At 37.7% G+C, this 21,202-nt stretch overlaps 1 protein-coding gene and 1 pseudogene across 3 annotated transcripts in view; both read right to left on the reverse strand.

The window, feature by feature from the left end:
• Zswim5 (zinc finger SWIM-type containing 5) overlaps nucleotides 1-16,013 on the reverse strand; it is a 179,384-nt gene extending 163,371 nt beyond the window's left edge. The window contains exon 1 of one of the 3 annotated variants that reach the window (XM_078026154.1): nucleotides 15,167-16,013. In XM_078026154.1, the coding sequence (XP_077882280.1) occupies nucleotides 15,167-15,770 (604 nt within the window). In that variant the 5' untranslated portion in view covers nucleotides 15,771-16,013. The remainder of the gene's footprint in view (nucleotides 1-15,166) is intronic. The other 2 variants (XM_013363190.4, XM_078026155.1) reach the window with 2 other exon arrangements.
• On the reverse strand, nucleotides 5,750-10,200 carry LOC144368029 (large ribosomal subunit protein uL6 pseudogene; annotated as a pseudogene).
• Nucleotides 16,014-21,202: the final 5,189 nt, after the last annotated feature.

Genomic DNA, 21,202 nt, shown 5'->3' on the forward strand with positions numbered 1-21,202 from the left:
TATAAGATACAGGGCTGGGGTTGTAGCTCAGTGGTAGAGCGCTTATCTGGTACAAGTAAGGCACTGGGTTTGATTCTCAGCACCACATATAAATAAATTTAAAAATAAAAAGGTCCAATAACAACTAAAAAAAATATTTTTAAAAAATTAAAGGATACAATCCTTGGCAGGAGAGACTGGAGACTGGCAAGGAGTATAATAATTGTAACAAACAATTATAACACAAGCAGAAGACGAAGCAAGTACTTCTATCTGTTGCCTCACTAAAATATATGCTCCATAAAAGCAAAAACTTTGTTTTATTCACTACTATGTCTTCAATGGGTAGATCAGAGTCTGGTGCACTGGTACTCAATAAACAATTGTCAAATAACAAAATTGAAAGGCAATTTTAATTTCAACTAACTAGATATGAAAATGGAAGTTTTAAGAATAGCAAGAATTTTTAAATACAGAGAAGGGGAAAAGAGAATTAATATTCACAGTACCTTTAACAACATGTAAGAAATTCTGAACAACTTTCACATACATTCTCTCATATAATTATCATATCAACATTTTCCCCCCTGGTGGTACTGGGGGCTGAACCTAGGAATGCTGCTATACCACTAAGCTACACCTCCAGTCCTATGTATTTTTTATTTTGAGCAGGGTCTCTCTAAGTCACTGAGACTGGCTTTGAATTTGCAATCCTCCTGCCTCAGCCTCCCCAACTGCTGAGATTATAGGTATGCATCACACCTGGCTATCATATTGACATTTGTGTCCCAATTTTACAGAGCAAGAAACCAAGGCTGCAAAGTTAAGTAGCTCATCCAAGGTTACAGAGCTAGAAAGTGGCAGAACCAGGATTTGAGCCTACATCTCCAAACATAATGCTTAGGAATTTAGACCTCATTCCCTACAAAACAACTTTGTAGGTTTTTCTTTCTTTTTTGAAATATTTGCTTTTCTAATAATACCATGTTGCAATACAATTCATAAATCATCAGATTCACTCTTTTTTTAAGAGAGAGAGAGAATATTTTAATATTTATTTTTTAGTTTTCGGCAGACACAACATCTTTGTTTGTATGTGGTGCTGAGGATCGAACCCGGGCCGAACACATGCTAGGCGAGCGCGCTACCACTTGAGCCACATCCCCAGCCCCAAATTCACTCTTTTAGAGCATAAAATTCTGATTGGGGATGTGGCTCTGTGGTAGAGTGCTTGTCTGGCATGTGCAAGGCCCTGGATTCAATCCCCAGCACTGCAAAGGGAAAAAATAAAAACTTACAATTCAGTGGTACTTAGTATATTCATAAATGTATGAGAATTTAGAACATTATCATCACCCCAGAAGGAAGCACCATACCTATTCACAATTACTTCTCCTATCCCCATCTCTGAAAAACCAATAATCTACCTTCTATTTGACTCTTCTAGATATTTCATATAAATAGATTCAAATATGTGGCCTTAACTTTTTATTGTAGTAAAATATACATGATTTACCATTTTTAAGTGTACGGTTCAGTGGCATTCGCCTGGTTGTACAACCATCATCACAGTCTCCAAAATTTTCAATCATCCCATACTAATAATACTTTGAACCCAATTAAACCATAACTCTCCATCCTCCCTTACCCAAAGCCCTGATAACCTGCATCCTACTTTGAATCTCTATAAATTTGCCTATTCTAGGTATCTCATTTAAGTGCAATCAGATATTTGTCCTTTTGTACCTGGCTTATTTTAATTAGCATAATTTCTTCAAGTTTCATCCATGTTTAGCACCTATACCAGTATTCCATTCTTCTTTAAGGCTGAATAATATTTCTTTTATGCACATAATACATTTTGTTGCTTTATTCATGTGTCAACAAACATCTGAACTGCTTCTATCTTTTGGCTATTGTGAATAATGCTGCTGTAAACATGAGTGTTTAATAACTGTTCAAGTTCCCTTAATTCTTCTAGTTTATATTCCCAGAAGCAGAACTGCTGAATTACATTTCTGTTTAATTTTCTGAGGCCCCACAGTGTCATTTTCCATGTCATTTCCTAATTTTATTCTCACAAAGGGTTCCAATTTCTTTTTTTAATATTTATTTTTTTAGTTTTAGTTGAACACAATACCTTTATTCCATTCATTCATTTTTATGTGTTGCTGAGGATGGAACCTCATGCTAGGAGAGCGCTCTACCGCTGAGCCACAATCCCAGCCCCAAGAGTTCCAATTTCTATACTTCCTTGCTAATGTCTGTTATTTTCTGTTTGGGAGGATTATTTTATTTTTAATAGTTATCCTAACGAGTAGCAAGTAGAATCTTACTGATATTTTGATTTCCATTTTCCTAATGATTAGTGATGTTGAGCATCTCTTCTTGCATTTATTCTCTGTGTAACTTATTTGGAGAAATATTTATTTAAGTCCTTTGCCAATTTTTTAATTGAATTGTTTGTTTTTTGTTGAGTTGGAGTTCTTTATATATCCTAGACATTAACTCCTTATCAGACATGTTCATTTTGAGTGGCTAGTAGGCTATCTATTTAAAAATCTTTCCAGACAAATATACATGCTGACCTTGAACTCCAGAGGAAGAAGCAAAGATACAGACTTGGTCATCAAACACAGTGACATTTATAAAGTATTTTCATATATATCAGCTTATTTAGAGTCTCACAAAAATTGACAGTTCTACATATGAGAAAACTAAGGCATATCTCTTGACTCTTAAATCTCAACATTAAGATTATTAGGAAGTGTTTCAGAATTTCAAAGGGAGGAAGTATCAGAGTTCTAGGCTCCATCCCAATCCTCAAACCAGCTCAGATTGTATCTGCTGAAAAAACTGGAATTTCATCAAAAATTTCTTTCAAAAATGAGTACAGTTGTTTTAAACAATTTAAACTGCTATATTATACCATGCTATCTTATGTTCATAAAATACTAATTGAAGTTGTAGAAATAAACTAGATTGCTAAATTAAAAGACTTGAGGCAAGAAGGTATATCCTACTTTTATGGGACAAAAAAAAAGAAGATAGGAAGAAAACCACAATGGTGAAGTAAAACAATAATCTAGGAATGAATTTCAAGAGGAAGGTGCAGTAGACAACAGATAATTCTATATAGAGATCATGAAGAATGAGGACTAGAAAGAGAATGCTGTGATTAGCAACCATGAGGTCACTAGCAACCTTTAGGAGATAAATTTTTTAATTTTGTGAGTGCAAATACAAGTCAGAATGCAAAGGCTTCAGAGGTGGGATGAAGGTTACAGAAGGGAAGTTAACAAACACCAAATACTCTTGACAACCTTACTAAAGGCTATAATAATAGTGAATACTTAAAAACACTTAATATGTGGTGGGCCTCATCCTATGTGCTTTACATATTGACTAATTTAATCCTCAAAACAGTCTGTGAAGTAGGTCCTATCATCCTATCCATTTACAGTTGAGGAAACTAAAACATAATAAGGAGACTAAATCGCACATGCGGCACATATACATATTTACAAACATACGTGGTAGTACAGAATACGATAATATAATATTAAGTTAAAGAAATGATTAACAAGATTAAGAGTTTTTCACTCTTATAATGTGGGGAAGAATTTTTTTATTACTAATAACATCAATGAATGTTGGTGGTGCTTACTAGTAATGTCAGTTTATCAAGTATTTATAGAGTAAGGCAAAATAAGAACAGGCTGGCTCTTCCTGAATCTATTAAGCTACAGGCTTCCATTCAATAAAACCATGAATGAATAGAGGGAAAGATTTAATTATCACCAAGACTTTCAAAGACATAATGCATGTGCTTTCAGACCACATGATAATGGATGGATGGACAAAAATCTATTTTACTGATTAGCTCCATCATATGTTGGTACTTAAAAGCAGCAACAATTTTTTAAAAGAAGAATAAAAGGATTAGCTGAAGATAACAAAGCTATTGTAAAGCCAAAAATCTGTAAAGTTTGTACTGAGAAAAAAAGGATTTGAATCTGATATTTTTGACATTTTCCTGCTTGTCAGTATTATCCATTTGAATCAAGTATGTATTAAAGTATTATAGAGCATAAGGAACATTCATATAGAAGCAATTTTATGAAAGGTTAATAATCTAACTTGTAATAATAAATAGTATTATCAGTCTTTTTGCAATATTAGATATAATTTTAATATTTCTTAAAATTGTACTTATATTAAAATAAAATAATATATCCAGTTGAACCCATTTTCCCAGTTAGTCACTTCCTACTGTTTGCTTTTATAGGTAGTACATCTATTATTACAGAACATTGCAATAAAGGCTATTTTATATGTGCATCCTATAATAAACTATGTACTACTTATAATATAGGAATTGATTTATATTTTGTAAGGAATGTTAAAAATATAATTCTTTTTTGTGGTACTGGGAATTAAACCCAAAGCGCTTATCCACTGAGCCATATTCCCAGCCCTTTTTTATTTTTTGTTTAAAGACAGGGTCTTGTAGCCAGAGCAATTAGACAGACGAAATTAAAGGCATAAATATAGGAAAAGAAGAACTTAAATTAGCACTATTTGCCGATGACATGATCCTATACCTAGCAGACCCAAAAAATTCAACCAAGAAACTTCTAGAACTAGTAAATGAATTCAGCAAAGTGACAGGATATAAAATAAATACCAAAAAATCAAAAACATTCCTGTATATCAGTGACAAATTCTCTGAAATAGAAATGAGGACAACTACTCCATTCACAATATCCTCAAAAAAATAAAATACCTGGGAATCAACTTAACAAAAGAGGTGAAAGAGCTATACAATGAAAACTACAGAACCCTGAAGAAAGAAATAGAAGAAGACTTTAGAAGATGGAAGGATTTACATTGCTCATGGATTGGTAGAATTAATATTATTAAGATGGCCATACTACCAAAAGCACTTTACAGATTCAATGCAATTTCCATCAAAATACCAATGACATTCCTTGCAGAAATAGAAAAAGCAATCGTGAAATTCATCTGGAAAAACAAGAGACCCAGAATAGCTAAAGTAATTCTAAGCAGGAAGAGTAAAATGGGTGGTATCGCGATTCCCCAGATTTTAAACTATACTATAGAGCAATAGTAACAAAAACAACATGGTACTGGCACCAAAACAGGCTAGTAGACCAATGGTACAAAATAGAGGACACAGAGACAAATCCACAAAATTACAACTACCTTATATTAGACAAAGGTGCTAAAACCATGCAATGGAGAAAGGATAGCATCTTCAACAAATGGTGCTGGGAAAACTGGAAATCCATATGCAACAAAATGAAACTGAATCCCTTTCTCTCACCATGCACAAAAGTCAACTCAAAATGGATCAAGGAGCTAGGAATCAGACCAGAGACTCTGCGTCTAATAGAAGATAAAGTTGGTCCTAATCTTCATCACGTGGGGACAGGCTTCAAATTTCTTAATAAGACACCTATAGCACAAGAGTTAAAACCAAGAATCAACAAATGGGACAAATTCAAACTAAAAAGTTTTTTCTCAGCAAGAGAAATAATATGCGAGGTGAACAAGGAGCCTATATCCTGGGAACAAATTTTTACCCCTCAAACATTAGATAGAGCTCTAATCTCTAGAGTATACAAAGAACTCAAAAAGTTAAACAACAAAAAAGCAAATAACCCAATCAACAAATGGGCCAAGGACTTGAACAGAAACTTCTCAGAAGAGGACATATCAACAAATACATGAAAAAATGATCACCATCTTTAGCAATCAGAGAAATGCAAATTAAAACTACTCTTAAGATACCATCTCACTCCAATAAGAATGGCAGCCATTATGAAGTCAAACAACAATAAGTGCTGGTGAGGATGGGGGTGGGGAAGGTACACTCATACATTGCTGGTGGGACTGCAAATTGGTTGGTGCAGCCAATTTGGAAAGCAGTATGGAAATTCCTTGGAAAGCTGGGAATGGAACCACCATTTGACTCAACTATTCCCCTTCTTGGACTATACCCAAAAGACCTAAGAAGAGCATACTACAGGGACACAGCCACATCAATGTTTATAGCAGCACAATTCACAATAGCTAGAATGTGGAACCAACCTAGATGTCTTCAATAGATGAATGGATTAAAAAATGTGGCATTTATACACAATGGAATATTACTCAGCACTAAAAAATAATAAAATCATGGCATTTGCAGGCAAATAGATGGCATTAGAGCAGATTATGCCAAGTGAAGTTAGCCAATCCCTAAAAAACAAATGCTGAATGTCTTCTCTGATATAAGGGGGGTGACTCAAAATGGGATAGGAAGGAAGAGCATGAAAAAAAGACTACCACTAAATAGGGAAGAGAGGTGGGAGGGATAAAGAGGGAGAAGGGGAGTTGCACAGAAGATGGAAGGAGAACCTCATTGTTATACAGAATACATATACGATGTTGTAACGAGAAAAAGGAAAAAAAGTATGTCACATTAGATTGGATAAAGAGAAAGGATGGGCGAGTAGGGGAGGAGTAGGGAAGATAGGAAGGGCAGCAGAATAGACAATATGATTGATGTATGTACATTCCATGTATGTATTATATATCAAAGTGCATTCTACTGTCATGTATGACTAAAAAAAATAAATAAAAGTTAAAAGAAAAAAAAGTTGCTTAGGGCCTTACTAATTTGCTGAGACTTGCTTTGAACTCAACCTCCTGCCTCAAACTCTGGAGTTGCTGGGATTATAGGCATGTATCACCATGCCTGGTAAAAATATAAAATTTTATAAATGAATGAGTAAACAAACATGAAGGAAATTATAGCTTGGCATTATATTTTGATAATGCAATGATTTTTTTATGATGGCAACTATGACAATTTATATACTTTAAAATAAGACTTTCCAAAAATATAGAGAAACATTCTTAAGTGGTAAGAGAATAATCCTCCTTGAGATCCATTAATAAACCTAAAGACAGGTGAAATAGACATAGAAATTGATATGATTCATATAAAAAATATGTTGATTGTCAACAAGTTTAGAAACAGTGATAACACTAATCAAGGTAGCCACTTTTCAAGAGCAATATTTCTCAACCTTGGCCAGATATCAAACTACCTTGGAGCTTTTTAAAAATTCTGAAATGTGGTCTTCATTTTCAACAAATTCTGACTTAATTGATCTGGGGTGAGTCCTGTTCCTTTTCTAAATCTCCCCAGATGATTTTTAATGTGAAACCAAGATTGGAGCCCATACTTTTCCCCCAAAACCAATAGAGGTCTTTTATTATATCATTAAAATATCACAAATTAGTTTCATAATCCAGGATCTTATTTCTGCAATTGGACTACTCTTAGATCTTATTCATCATGTTAGTGAATTGTTCCTTTTTCAGAGACACAGATACCATTCAAAATTTTTTTGATAGCCTTGGCAGGTAGGGTGTTAGATATTAAATCCAAGGCCTCAAGTATACTGGGTAACCACTCTACTACTGAGTCAACTCAACCCTGATATCCTTGTTTTTTTAACTGTTTTACCTTACTAAATAAAAGCAGCTATGTTTGAAACAAGTTCAATGTTGTGTCCTCCAAGGATTAAATCATGCTTCTGGACTTGAAATATTGAACAAATAACATCTGGTATCATCTAAACCCTGAATGTATTTTTCACCCAAGAAATTTTGGACTTGAACCAGAGAGACTCATTCTTCTGAATACAACCTTGATGGGAAAGTGAATGTACACGGACTTCTTGTAACAGAAACCCAGCACAAAACCCTTGATTATGTTGTATACATGATTACAGACAGTGTGAAGAGTAACCAGTTCCTTTTTCTTCCCCTACCATTTATCAACCAGAGCCTGTCCTTTTTCTTCCCAAGGAGACTGACTTCCACACTGATGTGACTGAAGTCTCTCTATAGAGTTCTAAGGCCTTCAAAGATAACTGTGTGTTCCTTCAGAGTGATACTGTCAATTTCTGGAATTTCAACAGTCTGATTGCTGAGAATGGTCTTCATTCTCATGGTATATAAGGCAAAAAGACTCACAATTCTTTTCTTTTAAATCAAACTTTTTAAAATATATTTTTTAAGTTGTGGAGGAAACTCTATTATTTGTTTGTTTGTTTATTTGTGATGCTAAGGATTGAACCCAGTGCCTCACACATGCTAAGCAAGTGCTCTGCCACTGAGCTACAGACCCAGCCCATTAAATCAATTTTGAGGTTTAATTTACATTCAACAAAATTTACTCATTTAAGCATAAAATCTGATAAGTTTTAACAAATGAATACAATCATGTAACCTCCACATCATGATATAGAACATCTCTATCCTCCCCATAAAAGTTTACTCAAATCCATTTCCCCTATTCCCTAGCAACCACCAATCTATTTTCTGTCCCAATAGCTCTGGGCTTTTGAAAATTTTGCATACGTGGAATTATATTACATGTAGTCTTTGTGTCTGCCTTCTTTTATCTAGCATAATGCTCATAAGAGTCATCCATTTTGCTGGGGTATCTGTTTGTTCTTTTTATTGCTGAGTAATATTCCATTGTATGAATAAACTTTTTTTTTTTTTTTGGTACCAAGGATTGAACCCAGGGGTGCTTAACCACTAAGCCACATTTCCAGTCCTTTATTAAAAATATTTTTTAATTGTGGATGGACACGATACCTTTATTTTATTTATTTTTATGTGGTGCTGAGGATCAAACCCAGTGCCTCACACATGCCAGACAAGTGCACTACCACTGAGCCATAACCCCAGCTCCATCCAGCCCTTTTATTTTTTATTTAGAGACAGTCTCCCTAAGTGCTTAGGGCCTCACTAAATTGCTGAGGCTGGCTTTGAACTTTTGATCCTCTTGCCTCAGGCTCTTGAGCCATTAGGATTACAGGTGTGCACCACAGAGCCAGCTTATTCACCTATTTGATAGGTATTTGGGTTGTTTGCATCCTAGGGCTATTATGAACAACAAATAAAGTACAAGTCTTCATGTGAACCTGTTTTCATTTCTCTCACATAAACACATAGGAATAGGACTCCTAAACCTTACAGTTAAGTGCTTGATTAACTTTATAAGAAATTTTTTTTCCAAAGTGGCTGCACCATTTTGTATTACCACCAGTAATGAGTTCTGACTGATCCATATCCCTGTTAGTACTGTCAGTCTTCTTCTTAACCAATTGTGTGTGTGTGTCTGTGTGTGTGCGTGTGTTTTGTAGGTATTTCTGTGGGCTTTAATTTGCATTTCTCTAAGTACTAAATGATAATAATTATACAAACAACTGTTCTCAAGACAAGAAAACCACTTGGGAGAAAAGCATGTCATCTTTTGCTTCAACAATCTTGTGTTCGTGTGTGTGCGCACGTGTGTGTGCACATAAGTGCTGCCAAGGATCGAATCCAGGGCTTCATGCATGGCAAGCCAGTACTCTACTACTGAGCTATATCCCCAGTTCTCAATAGTTGTTCTTTAAACAGGTAACAATGCTATACTGCTCTGAGTACCACACTTACCACTCCATTATAAAGAGAAAAAAAATGGCCAAGAAACAGGTGTACATAGAACTTTTCAAAAAGGATCTGGAGGCTCAGAGTCAAGTACCCACTGAGTTTATAACTGCTCACTCACATAAAGGTAGCAACAAAAAGTAGTCCAAAAAATGGCAACATAATATAGTCCTTAGACACTTTAGCTTTGGTGTCCAACCTGGATTTGTATAAGACAGGAAAATACCAAGAATTTTTGAAACACTTCCACTAAAAACAAGTAAATAAATGTTAATTCATTCATTTGGTAAACTTATGAGCACCAGTTAGGGCAATTACATTACCCATTCTAAGAGAGAGAAGAGTTACAATGAAAACCAAAAGTAATCTGTGGCTATATATCACTGTGAAAAGTATGACAGAGGGGCTGGGAATGTGGCTCAAGCGGTAGCGCGCTCGCCTGGCATGCGACCGGCCTGGGTTCAATCCTCAGCACCACATACAAACACAGATGTTGTGTCCGCTGAAAACTAAAAAATAAATATTAAAATTCTCTCTCTCTCTCTCTCTAAAAAAAGACTGTGCTTATGAACTTTCCCTAATGTTTCACTGACATTAAAAAAAAGTATGACAGGGCTGGGGATGTGGCTCAAGCGGTAGCGCGCTTGCCTGGCATGCGTGTGGCCCGGGTTCGATCCTCAGCACCACATACCAACAAAGATGTTGTGTCCGCCGAAAACTAAAAAATAATAAATATTAAAAAATTCTCTCTCTCTCTCTCTCTCTCTCTCTCTCTCTCTCTCTCTCCCTCTTTCACTCTCTCTTTAAAAAAGAGATGCTGCCTATATCAGTAAAGAAATGAGTATATGAACAAATTATAAGACAGAAAATTCATATAAAAGAAATCTGTAACTGTCTCCCCCCACCCCCAGTGCTTGGGATTGAATTTAGGGCCTCATACAAGAGAGACAGGACTTCTACCACTGAGTTACACCCATAGCACTGAATTACTATTTCTAATATCGAACACTGACTTTTTTGGTGTACAATTCTGTATTTAACACATGTATATATTCATATAACCCTTACCATGACAGGATACTGACAGTTAATGCCTTGATTTTTCATATCTATTGTTGAAATGAGAAATAACTTGTTCCATGTAGGTGTAAATAAATTTCTAGCCTTTTCATTTTAAAATTTCGGCTTTATATTCATACTTCAGTACTATTAGATGTTTTCATTCCTAGAGACAACTTCTTAAATAAAGTCCACTGTCTTTCCCGGATATCTTTAAATCTCTATCCTTTATATGAATTCATATACATTTCTTCTTACATTTGAAGAAACTGATAAATTACCATTCTTCCACAAAACAGACGGTCAACACAGAAGACATACCCATGTTGTAACACTTTTACTATTTAATGCTATCAGTTTATTATATGCAGAGTCTGGAGTTTTCTCCATATCTTTCAATGTCACAATCATAATAAAAATTCAGCCTTATGAGATGGGGATGTAGCTCAGGGGTTGAATGCTTGACTAGCATGCATGAGGCTCTGAGTTCAATCCCTAGTACCAGAAACAAACAAAGAAGAAGAAAGAGAGAGTGAAAGAACAAACAACTCATGCATTATGTTTAAATATGCAGGTTCCAAACATTAAAAAAAAAAAAAAAAAACAGCCTTATCTCCCCACTACCTTCAATTTGGGTTTTTGTTTGTTTGTTTATTTGTTTTGTGGTGCTGGAGACTGAACCCAGGGCCTTGTGCATGTAAGGCAAGCATTCTACCAAATGAGCCACATCCCCAATCCAGGTGGTAGTGGTGGGGTTTTTTGGGGAGGGTGGAGGGGGGTAGAGGGGGGATGGGGGCAGGGGTTGCTTTGTTTTGTTTGACACTGGGTTTCATTATTTTGTCCAGGCTGATCTCAAACTCCTGGGTTCAAGAGATCCTCCTGCCTTAGCCTCCCAAGAAGCTTGGACTACAGGTGCACTGGCATCCAGCCCCTTCAGTTTCACAACAATGGAAAGTCCATTCTTAACATTCATTCACTCAACAATCACTTATTAAACATTCAGATGTGTGTATATGATGTGATGGGTTTTGGGGGAAGAAGATAACTCATTACTTTTTTTAAAAAAGGCATTTAAAGGATTTAAAACTTAATAAATTTCTATACTTTAAAAAAGGTCACTACTGGGCTGGGGTTGTGGCTCAGCAGTAGAGCACTCGCCTAGCATGTGCAGGGACCTGGGTTTGATCCTCAGCACCACATAAAAATAAATAAATAAAACAAAGATATTGTGTCCAACTAAAAAATAAATATTTAAAAAAAAAAAAGTTCACTACTGGGTCTGAGACTGTGGTTCAGCAGTAGAGCGCTCGCCTAGCGTGTGAGGCCCTGGGTTCGATACTCAGCACTACATAAAAATAAATAAAATAAAGGTCCAACTACAACTAAAAAATAAATATTTTTTTTAAAAAAAAGCTCAATACTTATCCGTTAAAGGAACACAGCTACCTCTGTGATGAAATATCTTTTAAATATAAATTAGGTCATTTTTCCCCCACATGAAATTTTATTATGATTTTATCTATTCTAATTTACACAAGATGCTATAAAGATATATATCTTTTGTTTCCTCCAAACAATATAGATGAAAACAAACTACATATAAAAATCAACAACTGGGAAAATTCAGGTATATAGCTCAGTGGTAGAGCACTTGACTACTGCAGTTCACAAAAATTACACTACAGAAAAACTTCACAGACATGTTTATTGATGATACACAACCGTACTTAATTATGGACTTATTACTTATTTAAGATATGGATAACTTCCTGAAATGGATCTTTTTTTGCTATAATTATTAACTTTGTAATTGCACCTCTTCAAAATAAGATAGTACTTAGCATTGTGGCTCTAATCTTGAAGACCATGTAAGGACAAGTAATGTACTTATTTGATAATGTGTAGACAAAAAAATATTGGGATTAGACAAAGTTGCCTGTGAGACTCTACGGAAAATTTCTGGATAAATATTTATATAATTACGTTCTACTAGGTACAGAAGGCCCCTCCATGACTTTATCCAATTTTTAAAACTCCAAATAAATTCTGTGTTTAAGAAAGAAAGAACACTAATACTTCTTTTCCTTTAATCAATCTGACTTTTCTGAGAAATTTCCCTCCCTTAAGTTTACCAAATATGAGAGAAATTAATTTAAAACATGATAGCAAAAAAAAAAAAAATCCAGCTGGGCATGGTGGCACACACCTGTAATCCCAGCAGCTTGGGAGGCTAAGGTAGGAGGATCACAAGTTCAAAGGCAGCCTTCAGCAAAAGCGAAGTGCTAAACAATTCAGTGAGACCCTGTCGCTAAATAAAATACAAAATAGAGCTGGGGATGTGACTCAGTAGTAACGTGCCTTTGGGTTCAGTCTCTAGTACGAAAAAAAAAAAATCTATAGACACAGTTTCAAACCTACAGATATCATGAAAAGACTAATTTGCAATTTTCCCTTTTTAAAAGGAACAGTATTTCTGTTTCACTTCATTATCCTTTCAGCATAACAAACCTATAGTTTTCCCAGTAGTTGATATCAAGGTGGGACGTTTTATTTCTGATTCAAAATTTGTAGTTTTCTACAGAATACATGAGTTCACTGATTTCCCACTACTGATTCAATGCAGAAAATAATCAGAAGTTACAAAATGGTCAGGAAAAAAAATAAAGATTACAAAGCTCATGATTCTCAAACAGCATTACCTAAAAATGATTCATTCTTTCTCCTATCTTCATCTGTAAACTGATGAAGTGAATCAGAAAATGTTCAAATGTATTTTTCCCAGGGTCCCTAAAACTATGGTGTAACAATCCATCATTTCATAAGCACCAACTATCATACCATAAAAGAGAACATCTGATTTAAACATGATCTGGGCCCACCCACAAAATCTGACTTCACCTAGAACTTGACATTTTAATTATTTTAAAAATAGATACCTCTTTCAAACTCATTTGCCCCCTCAAATTTGAAAATTATTCCAAATCCATCTATTATAAAATTGACTCTTTTCAATTTAAAATATTTTAAATAAGAATCTTAAAAGTTAACTGATCTACAGTCATTGGAAGATTAAAGTTTATAGATTTTTAAAAACCTATATTCACTTTCATGTTTTCAATATTTCAGTTTCAAAGCAATATATTTTAATTACCTGTTAATCCAATTCATTCTAAAATATACACAAATGTACAAATGCCTAACCTCTTTAAAATAAGCAAAATTTTCCCAATGTACTGTCAACTGTATTCTGGCACAAGATAAACTTAACGTTTCACATTTGCAAAACAAACTGTGGTATGCTGTTGTTCTAATAAGAAACTCAGTATTCAGTGTTTCTCAATAACTAGAAGTATATTGCTCTATATAAAACATTGGGATGTACTATTTTTCAAAGGAAAAGAATTTCAAATATGTTGGTTTTATCTGAAAAGAAAGCTAGATGTTTGGGGGGTGTGTGTATGTGAAACAACCTCCTTTCAACTCCATTCAAAAATCAGTATTTTCTTCAGTAAATATAAGCATATATTAAATAATAAAATGCATAAAGATAATGTATACTTCCAGAATGCTATAATAATACAAATAGGAAAAAACAGTGTTTTAATTTTCCACATGGTAAGTCAATGTTAAACAATGTCATTTTTTTCTTTCATCCTAAATCATAACCATAAATAACCATAAATCCAGGTGTACTGTATTTATATGGTTAGTAAGACTAACAAACTGAGTAGCAGGTCCAGAGGAATAAAAGGAACCATTTTCCATTTCGCACAAACAAAAACATAAAACAAAAGCAAATGTGAAGAGTTGTTAAATGAGAAGCATTTGAAAAACCCAACGGGACCAGCTTCTGATTTATTCCGCTCTGACAAGGAAGACAGACCCCACCCCCACTCCAGATTGTGTGTGTGTGTGTGTGTGTGTGTGTGTGTGAGAGAGAGAGAGAGAGAGAGAGAGAGAGAGAGAGTGTGTGTGTGTGTGTGTGTGTGTGTGTGTGTTTCCTTGGATTGGGGGTGTGGAGAAAAGAAGCTGTCACATTTCCATCTTCGGTTATTGTTAGTTTTCAGCCTAGATTCCCAAGCATCACTGGTCAGGGAGAAAAAAATATTAAAGCAGACAATTAAAATCATCTAAAATGCACAGTATTTTGTTGCCTTTTTCAATGTTAAAGTTAATTACACTCAGATTCAATCTGCTAGGACTACAGATTAGCTGTGACAGCCTGCCCCTCAAACACCCCAAGACGGATTCACTAATAATCCTCTCTTATCTAAACTTAAAATTAAAAACAACACATTTCCGAAATTATTGAATGCAAAACCGCACACCTCCCCATCCTTTTTGCCTTCAGTGTGGGAAATATCATGAAGAGTGAAAAGGAGATCTTCAAACAAAAAGAAATTAGAGCAGTGGGCCAGTGGGGAAAAAGAGCAGAAGTGGACCTGCACGAAACGTTTAGAAAAGTTTTTTATGTGACTTGTTTGTCCTTCGGCAGGGGTGCGGGAGTTGGGCAGAAAGCCGCGGTCTCAATTCAAAGCTCTAGCAGAGAGGAAGCACCTGCAAAAGAGGAGGCCAAGGACCAGAGAGGGACCAGACTAGCACCTACCTACTTGCAGCACGTTCTCCACGGAGCCGCTGTCCAGCAGACGGATGCCCCGGCGGAACGGCAGACCTTCGCCGCTGCTACTGCCGCCACCAGCCGCGCCAGCCCCAGTGCCTAGCCCAGGGGATGCCCCCGCCGAAGCGGCCCCGGGGGCGGAGCCGGCCGGAGCAGGGGCCCCGGGGGGTGGCGGCGGCCCCTCCTCGGCAGGCGAAGCCCCCGTGGCGCCGCCAGCCGCGCCGGCGCCGGGGCCGCCCCGGTACTGGAAGCTGGAGTACATGCAGATCTCCCGCTCATTCCGCGGGAAGGACCAGTAGACGATGCGGCGTTGCACCGGCTCCGGGATCCGCTCGAAGCGCTCCTCCACCCGTTCGTACGCCCACTTTTCCGCCACCGTCTTGGCGGCGCAGTCCAGCAAGGACTCCGGCTGCAGGTGGGGGCGGGCCCCTGGGGCCAGGCAGCTGCTGCCGACGCCCCCCGCCCCTCCGCTAGTAGCCCCCGGAGAACCGCGGGGGTGGCGAGCCTGCGGGCTGGGCCATGAGCACAACCGCTTTGCCGGAGAGACCGGTGGTGGCGAGAGCAGCTCCTCTCGCTCACCTCCTTCCGCCATTGCTGGGGACTGACTGACTGACTGAGGCGGCGACGGCGGCGGCGGCAGCTTGGTCTGCGGCGGAGACCCGGACCACGGCCACGCGCCCCGCGCAAGCGCCCAGAAGCGGCGCCGGGGGGCGGGGCAAACGAACCCACGAGCCCGACGGCCCGAGTGGAAAGCTTGGGCCGGTCCCGGGCGCGCGCCGCAAGGGCCGACAGGGTTGTCCTGAGGACGAGCGAGAGGCGGCGCGCACTGTCCCGGCCGCCGCGAGCGTGAGGAGGCACGGGAGCGAGCGCGGGCCCCCGGCGCGTTCCAGGCGCAGACAGACCAGAACGCGCGCCGAGCGCTTACACTGGGCTGCCGACCCGGCGGCTAAAGAGCGAGGAGCGTAGCGCATCCTAAGCGACTCCAGGCCGCCTGCCTCCTGGCCAAAGAGGAATGAACTGAGTGACCGCGTCAAAAGATCGCCGCGAGGGATCTGTGTGAGGTAATAGGTTTGCGGGGCACAAGGAGAGAAAAACTCCAACTCAGGCTTCAGGAGTAGACTGATATGACAGGAGACTGTCACACGGCCGATAGGAGGATCTGGCAGAAAGTTGCTAGTATGGAAAGCACTGGAGAATAAAAATCAGAAAGTGCAAGTGATGAAAACTCTTCAGGCCACAACAATGTGGAATAAGGTCGGTCCCCTCCCCCACCCCACCCGGCGCAGTGAAATCCGCTAAGTCGCTTCACACCGTCCGCACAATGGGACGCCAAGATCTCGCCGCTGCACTCCCCTGTCACTTTTTGTAAGGGTTAGCACCTTGCATTCTAGAAGAAAAAGCACTTTTTTTGTGTGGTTTATGATAGAATTTCCTGAGCCTCTGTCCCCGGTCTAAATTAGGTCTTTCGTGTTTGCTTGGATGCCTTCTACTCCTTTAAATTATTTATCACAAGTTGCATACATATTTTCATTTAATTGTCTAATGTCTGACTGTCCAACAGACTATAAACTTCTGGCCGCAAAAACTATGTCTGTTTTCTTCTATGATTTATCCTCCGCCATGCACGTTAGTGAGTGGTCAAGAATGACACCTTCAACATGAACTCTTCCATGAACAGTCACGGAATTGTGACTGTGTCTCTTACTCAAATTTTAGAATTTGCTGACAAACTAATCACTACACCTTTATAATGTTCCAAGAACTATATTTGAAGTTTCTGTAACTGATTTCCTCCTTCAAAGTGAACAAGTTCTAGAGTATTATATAAAGTAAGAATAAGAGAGGTGGGAGTGGTACATTTCTGTAATCCCAGCGACTGGGGAGGCTGAGGCAGGAGGATGGTAAGTTCCTAAGGCCAGGCTGGGCAATTGAACGAGGCCCTCGACAATTTAGTGAGACTCTGTCCCAAAATAAAAAAATAAAGGACTTGGGTTGGGTTGTAGCTTAGTGGTAGAGTGTATGCCTCGCATTTGTGAGGCATTGGGTTCAATTCTTAGCAATGCATATAAATAAAATAAAGGTCCTCTGACAACTAAAAAATTTAAATTAAATTAAAGAATTTGGGTTCGATCCCCAGTAACTCAATAAAAAAGCAGGGGGGAAAGCTCAAAAAACAAAGAACTAGGGATGTAGCCCAGTAGGAAAGTGCCCCTGAGTTCAATCCCCAGTACCAAAAAGAAAAAAGAAGAGAGTAAATGATTGGAAAGAGACTGGAGTCAAAGTAGCTTGGTTTTGCAATCACCTCAGAATTAAAGAGTACAGGTTATAAATTAGAATTGGATGTGAATCACTTCTGTGATGTTAATCACAACTTGGTTAAATCATTTGTAACAGAAAGTTAGTAATAATGCCTCTACATATAACTGTTGTAAAATTAGAAATAATTTAAATCAAACAGTATAGTCAGTACTCAATAAATATTTGCTTTTATATGTAAATATCTATAATTGGATTACTGTGAATTAACATACTCTTTACTTCCCTGGAATATGAATTATAGACTTTTATGACACCCATCTTTTCCCTCCTAGTATTTATCAGAGTTTATTTTTGATGTGTGTATTCCTCCCTGACTAGACTATGAGATTTGTAAAGGCAAAAACCATTTCTATGTAAGGGCCTATCCCTAACAGCTGCCAATAGTGTCTAATGTGTAAGACATTCAAGAATATTTTCTTTTGAATCAATGAATATGTCAGTCTGATGTAATCATTTGAGTAAATAGTTAATAGAGGTTCAGATAGGAAGAAATTTTACTTAAACATATTAAGAGTTAAGTTTGATGATTATGAGTTTGATTTAATTTGATGCTTTTTAAAAATTTTCAAGGAAATTAATAAAGTACAAAGAATAGCATATCTAGGGGCTGGGACTAATGGCTCAGTGGTACAGCGCTTGCCTAGCATACATACTGGGTTCGATCCTCACCATCACATAAAAATAAACAAATAAAATAAAGGCATTCTGTCCATCTACAACTACAAAAAACTTTTTTTTAAAAAAAAAGAATAGCATATCTAGCTGGGGTTGTGACTCAGCAGTAGAGCGCTCGCTTAGCACATTCGAGGTGCTGAGTTGGCTCCTCAGCACCACGTAAAAATAAATGAATAAAATAAGGTATCATGTTCAACTACATATATAGCGAATTGCATATCTATACCTATATTCTCACAAATAATCATTATTACCTACATCTAAAGTCCACTTCAACCACCTTTGTATACATTCCCCAGAAGCAACTGTAACTTGAAAATTTAGAGCCTATTTTTAAATTGTGTGTGTATAACATTATTTTGTATGTTTTTGTTTAATAAAATGATATCACACTGTCTACCATTATTCTGGTACCTTGCTTTTTTTCTATGCATACACAAAGACCTCACTCATTCTTTTTTTTTTTAAAGAGAGAGTGAGAGAGGAGAGAGAGAGAGAGAATTTTTAATATTTATTTTCTAGTTCTTGGCAGACACAACATCTTTGTTCGTATGTGGTGCTGAGGATCGAACCCGGGCCGCATGCATGCCAGGCGAGCGCGCTACTGCTTGAGCCACATCCCCAGCCCCTCACTCATTCTTAAGTGCCATAAAATAGTCTATCTTAAGAGTATATCAGGGGCTGGAGTTGTGGCTCAGTGGTGGAGTGCTTGCCTAGCACACGTGAGGCCCTGGGTTCGATCCTCGGAACCACATAAAAATGAAATAGAGATATTGTGTCCACTTACAAATAAAAAAAATAAATAAATTTTTTAAAGTATATCACATTTTATTTCAAAGTATAACACCACTATTGTTAGCTATACATATCTTAGAGAAGTGACTTAAACCCTATATGCCTCAGCTTTCTAATTTGTAAAATAGAGATAATACCCAATAAGGTTGTTTTGTAATTAATACATGTGAATTCCATGGAATAGTACCTAAGAATATGGCAAGTACTTGATAAATTATTTTTGTACTTATTTATGCTATTTATGTATTTATTTCACTAATTATGGACATTTTGATTGCCCCCTTTTTTTACTTCTTATTATAAACAATACTTAAATGACCATTTGTCTGGTTTTCCTTATATGCATATATTCTAAAATTTTCCTGAGTATATAGCTAGAATGGAATTGCTAATTATAGGATATAAACACTTCCATTTTTCTAAATGCTGTCACTTTGTGTTCCAATGTAGTTATACCTAATATTTTAGTTATCTAGTGCTAAGTACAAAATCACTCCAAAATTTAGTGATTCAAACAATAGTACCATTATCTCTCAAGGATTTTATGAGTAAAGCATGTAAGAGCAGTTTTTCTGTATGATTGTGGCTCAGGATCTTTCATGAAGTTGGCATCAGATGTTAGCTGAGGCTGCAATCATCTGAAGGTTTGACTGGGACAAAAGGATCCACTTCCAAAGTGCCTCACATGGCTGGTAAACTGGTGCTGCCTCTGGGCAGGAGTCTCATTTTCTCTCCACATGAACCTCTCCAATTGGCTGTGTAAGTACCTGCACAGCACTGGTAGTTTCCCCTTAAAGGAATCAAGAGAACAAAGTAAGGTTACAGTTCCTTTTATGACCTAGCCTCAGAAGTCATACACCATCACTTCTACTATACTATATCCTATCAAGCCAGCCCTTATTCAGTGTTAGAAAAGACTGAAAAGGAGGCAAGGAGTGGCTCGGGAGGCTGAGGCAGGAGGATTTCAAGTTTAAAGCCAGCCTCAGCAAAAGCAAGGTGCGAAGCAACTCAGCGAGACCCTGTCTCTAAATAAAATTTAATATAGGGCTGGGGATGTGGTTCAGTGGTCGAGTGCTCCTGAGTTCAATTCCCAGGACACTCCTTCCACCAAAAAAAAAAAAAAAGAGAGACAAGGATTACTGGAAACATGTTGAATATTGCTTACTAGAACCAATTCCCACCAGCACTGAATGAGTACTATTTTCTTCACATCCTCACCAATAAACAATATTGTCAGGCATAGTTTTTGATAGCCTGGTACACAAGATTTTTTTTTTAGGTTGAGCTGCATTTTATACATCTTTAACCATTATATATCCTCTTCTGTTAATTGCCCAACTATATCATTTGGGGGGGGGGATTATGAACTCCCATTTTTACCCCAAATACAAATTGCAGTATCACATCCGTTGCACACTCAAGTTTTTACATAATGGCATATTAGTGACTGATGTATTCTGCTACCTTTCCTATCCCCTACTATCCCCCCTCCCCTCCCCTCCCATCTTCCCTCTCTACCTCATCTGCTGTTGTTCAATTCTCTCCCTTGTTTCCCCCCCTTCCCCTCACAACCTCTTATATGTAATTTTGTGTAACATTGAGGGTCTCCTACCATTTCCATATGCTTTCCCTTCTCTCTCCCTTTCTCTCCCCCCACTCGTCTGTTTAGTGTTAATCTTTTCCTCATGCTCTTCCTCCCTGTTCTGTTCTTAGTTGCTCTCTTTATATCAAAAAAGACATTTGGCATTTGTTTTTTAAGGATTGGCTAGCTTTGCTTAGCATAATCTGTTCTAATGCCATCCATTTCCCTGCAAATTTTATGATTTTGTCATTTTTTAGTGCTGCATAATACTCCAATAGATGCCACATTTTTTTTTATCCATTCATCTATTGAAGGGCATCTAGGTTGGTTCCACAGTCTAGGTATTGTGAATTGTGCCGCTATGATCATTGATGTGGCAGTATCCCTATAGTACGCTCTTTTAAGATCCTCAGGGAATAGTCCGAGAAGGGCAATAGCTGGGTCAAATGGTGGATCCATTCCCAGCTTTCCCAGGAATCTCCATACTGCCTTCCAAATTGGCCTCACCAATTTGCAGTCCCACCAACAATGAACAGGTGTACCCTGTTCCCCGCATCCTCACCAGCACTTATTGTTGTTTGACTTCATAATGGCTGCCAATCTTACTGGAGTGAGATGGTATCTTAGAGTGGTTTTGATTTGCATTTCTCTGA

The sequence above is a fragment of the Ictidomys tridecemlineatus genome, chromosome 11, assembly GCF_052094955.1.
Source record: "Ictidomys tridecemlineatus isolate mIctTri1 chromosome 11, mIctTri1.hap1, whole genome shotgun sequence".
NCBI lineage: Eukaryota > Metazoa > Chordata > Mammalia > Rodentia > Sciuridae > Ictidomys > Ictidomys tridecemlineatus.